This window comes from Aureococcus anophagefferens (genome assembly GCF_000186865.1).
Source record: "Aureococcus anophagefferens unplaced genomic scaffold AURANscaffold_4, whole genome shotgun sequence".
In the NCBI taxonomy this organism is placed as follows: Eukaryota; class Pelagophyceae; order Pelagomonadales; family Pelagomonadaceae; genus Aureococcus; species Aureococcus anophagefferens.
Genome location: NW_008705564.1, coordinates 2,348,896 through 2,352,666, shown reverse-complemented (window position 1 = coordinate 2,352,666; position 3,771 = coordinate 2,348,896). Strand labels below are relative to the sequence as shown.

At 72.3% G+C, this 3,771-nt stretch overlaps 2 protein-coding genes across 2 annotated transcripts; one reads left to right on the top strand and one right to left on the bottom strand.

Moving 5' to 3' along the window:
- Nucleotides 1-554: 554 nt before the first annotated feature.
- AURANDRAFT_15084 (hypothetical protein) lies at nucleotides 555-944 on the top strand (the record flags this gene model as incomplete). The annotated part of the gene is made up of 1 exon (XM_009036271.1): nucleotides 555-944. A coding segment is annotated over one exon (390 nt), but the record flags the coding sequence as incomplete, so codon positions are not given.
- A 749-nt stretch (nucleotides 945-1,693) lies between these two features.
- Nucleotides 1,694-2,470, bottom strand: AURANDRAFT_3593 (hypothetical protein; the record flags this gene model as incomplete). The annotated part of the gene is made up of 1 exon (XM_009035885.1): nucleotides 1,694-2,470. A coding segment is annotated over one exon (777 nt), but the record flags the coding sequence as incomplete, so codon positions are not given.
- Between the last annotated feature and the right edge of the window lie 1,301 nt (nucleotides 2,471-3,771).

Sequence of the window (3,771 nt, the reverse complement as noted above, 5' to 3'; positions counted from 1 at the left end):
TCGTACAAAGCTGGCGCTCAACATATGCACGATTTGCGGGAAGAAGGATGCCCGGCTGTGTAAAGGGTGCGGCACGACGGCCTACTGTTCGACGGACTGCCAACGCATCGACTGGCGCGACCGGGGCCACCGGAAGGTCTGCAAGAAGATCCAGGCCGCGGAGGATCCCGCGGGCCGAAGCGCCGACGCGCGCGCCGTCGCCGCCGCGGGACGTGTTCTACGGCCCCGCGCCGCGGTCGCACGCCGACGAGGTCCGCGCGCGCATCGCGGCGGAACACGAGGCGGCTCGTGCCCTGCGCGAGGCGAACCCGGAGCGGGAGCCGCTGTCGGCGCGGTTTGGGTCGCGGTGCCCGATCTGTCTCGAGGCGTGGGACGTGAATGCGACGCCCGTGCTTCGCGTCTGTTGCTGCCGGATGGTCTGCCGATCGTGCCAGGACAAGATCGGATTCGAGGCGTGTGCTCTCTGTCGATTACCGTACCCGGAAGATAACGCGGAAAACCTCGCGCGTCTGCGCCGCCATGTGGAGAACGACGTGCCGGAAGCGATTTCGCATTTGGGAAGTGTGTACCGCTGCGGTCACTACGGCCTCGTGAAATCCGATAAGAAAGCCGCGAAGATTTACCGGCGCGCCGTGGAGCTTGGGGACGTGGACGCGGTCATTAATCTTGGGTTCTTGTACGAGACTGGGAGTGGCGTCAAGCTGGACAAGAAAAAGGCGGAGCGGCTGTATCGGGCGGCCGCGGAGCGAGGCTCCGCACTCGCGCAACGCAATTTAGCGTGCGTACTTGATTCTGAAAAGAAATTCGAAGAAGCGTTCCGGTACTACGCGCTCGCGGCGGATCAAGGCTATACCGATGCGGAGCATAGCCTTGGCTGGTGTTACAAGGACGGAGAAGGCACGGAAGTCGACCTCGGCAAAGCCAGATACTGGTTCGGGCGCGCCGCTGCCAAGGACGACGAGGAAGCTATAAAGTCCCTCGCGCACCTCGACGCGCGAGTATAGCCTAAATCTTTACCCCGGGGCCCGCGTCGTCGCCCGAGCTCGAGATGCCGCGCTTGCACGCGGGCCCCGGGCGAGTCGTGCTTGGCCTTGGTGTCGTCGCCCCCGCGTTCCTCTCCGCGCCGACCTTCGCGATGTTAGAACGCGCCGCCCGCGGCGGCCCGGAGCGCGACTATTCTCGCGTCGATCTCCGCGGCGACGTCGTCCCCGAGCGCGGCCGCGGCCGCGCGCGCGAGGTCCGCGTCGCCCGTCGCGCCCGCGGCCGCGGCGGCGTCGAGAGCGGCGTCGAGGGCGTCGGCGAGGTGGGGCGCGAGGAGCACGAGCGCGTCCGCGGCGACCGCGGGCCCGCCGTCCCGCGGCGGCGCCGCGCCCGCGGCGAAGGGCGCGAGCGGCCGCGCGCAGCGCCACCACCGCGTGAGCGCCAGCGGCTTCCGCTCGAGCTTGCGCCGCGTCGCCGCGCAGCGGCCACGCCAGACGTCGTTGACGACGTACTCCATGTCCGCGTTGGCGAGGTCGGCCCAGGAGCAGTCCTCGGGCCGCGCGTCCGGCCCCCGTTCCCGTCGCGCCTCGCGCTTCCGCAGCTGGATCAGCATCTTCTCCTTGAGCTTCTTCGACAGCGGCTCCCGCGATTTCGGTAAGACGGGCTGGCCCGCGAGCCCGCAGAGCGCCACGGCCGCGAGCGCGTGGCCCATGAGCGCCGGCGACGCGCCCAGCACCGGCATGACGCGCACGCGGAAGTGGTCGACGTCGACAGCGCCGAAGTTCTTCGCGCCCGCGGCGACCTGCGCGTCGCTCAGCGGCAACAAGCTGCAGCGCGGCTGCTCGTAGCTGTAGACGCACGTGACGCGCTCCGCCGCGCCCGGCGCGCCCGCGGTCCCCGGTTCGAGCTCCGCGCCGCCGTAGTCGACCCCCCTTTGCCGCAGCTTCCAGCGCAGCTTCACGGCCAGCGGGTCGTGGACGGCGTCGGCCAGGGGCGCCACGCAGAGCTTCGTCGGGTCCGCCTTGGCGCCCGCGCCCATGGCGCTCAGCGCCTTGATGTTCAGCCGGCAGCACGTCTCCAGCAGCGCGGCCTTGGTCTCGACGTCGTCGATGCAGTCGACGACGAGGTCCACGGGCCGCCCGTGGACCGGCGCGAGCATGGCCTCGGCGCAGGCCGCCGTGACCATCTGGGGGAGGCCCTCGACGGCGACGAAGGGCGCGACCTTGGCGACGTGGTCCGCGAGGACCCGCGCCTTCGGGCTCCCGACGTCGTCCAACGTCGCGACCGCGTGGCGGTTCAGCGAGCTCAGGGACACGTGGTCGAAGTCCACGAGCCGCAGCGCCGCGACGCCGGCGCGCGCGAGCATGACCGCGCAGTGGCTGCCCACGCCGCCCAAACCGAAGACGACGACGGTCGCGCCGCGGACGCGTTCGTGGCCCGCGGCCCCGAAGAAGGCCTCGTGGCGCGACAGCATCTCGTGGACGACGTCCGCCGGCAGCGACGCGCGCGGCGCCGCGGCCGCGGCGTCGCCGGCGGCCGTCGTGGGGTTCGACGCGCCGCCGAGGACGACCTTCGTGAGCTGGCGCAGCCAGGGAGAAGGGCGCGGGCCCGCCGCGAAGCGCTCCGCGTAGAGCCGCTGGCGCAGGTGTCTCTCCAGCGCCTTCCACGCCGCGACGCCGGCGACGGCGCCGGCGGCGAAGATCAGGGCCGGTGGCGCACGCGTCTTTGCGGAGCTCATCGTGTGGCCACAATCGCTTCGTAATCGCCAAATACGGCAGCGTCAACATTGCAGAAGGCTTGCAGAGGCCCCACCCGACGGCCTACCGCCAGTCCACGTTACGGCGGAGCTCGGCGGGGTCCCAGCCGTGGGTCTCGCACCAGGCGAGCTTGCTCCGCGCGTAGAGCGCGTCCGGGTGCTCCGGCCCGCAGGCCGCGGCGAGCTGCTGGCACGCGCCCCGGAGGAGCCGCTCCGCGTCGCGTCGCCGGCCGTCGATCTTGGCCAGCGCCGCGGCCATGTTCGTCGTGAGGACGAAGACGGCCGGGTGGCTCGGCCCGAGCTTGCGGCTCTGGGCCGCGATGATGCGCTCGTAGAGCGCGACGGCGTCCGCGTCGCGGCCCTCGTTCTCGTGGACGTGCGCGAGCGTCGTCTCGACGAAGAGGATGAAGGGGTCGTTGGCGGGGAAGACGTGCTGCGCGGCCCCGAGCGTCGACCGGATCACGACCGCCGCCTCGGCGTCGTCGCCGAGGCGGTTCAGCACCGCGCCCATCGTCGCGGACGCCGTCAGCGTCATGGGGTGCTCGGCGCCGAGCTCCGCCGTCGCGCGGCCCACGAGGCTCCGGAGCAGCGCCTCGGCGCGCCGCGGGTCGCCGTGCTCGTCGTGGGCCGTCGCGAGCTGCAGGTCCACGCGGAAGCCCTCGACGGCGTCGCCCGTGGGCTCGCGCGCGAGGCGCTCCATGAGCCGGAGCGCCTCGGCCGTCTCGCCGTGCTGGAGCAGCGCGCCGGCGACCATAGACGTCGCGAGGCGCGCGCCGCGGCCCTCGCCGGCCTTGGCGCGCCAGAGCGCGCGCGCGAGGCGGAGCTGCACCGCGCCCTGGAAGAGGCTCCGGCACATGCCGCACAGGAACGCGTTGTCCACGTTCGCCTTGCCCGCGTCGGCGAGGCACTCGACGTGGGCCCAGCCCGACGACCCGCGGCACGCGCAGTCGCGGTGGAGCGGCGCGCGCTCGGCCCCGTCGAGGCACACGTAGCACGTCGCGTCGGCCGGCGGGGCCTCGCGCGCGGGCACGCGG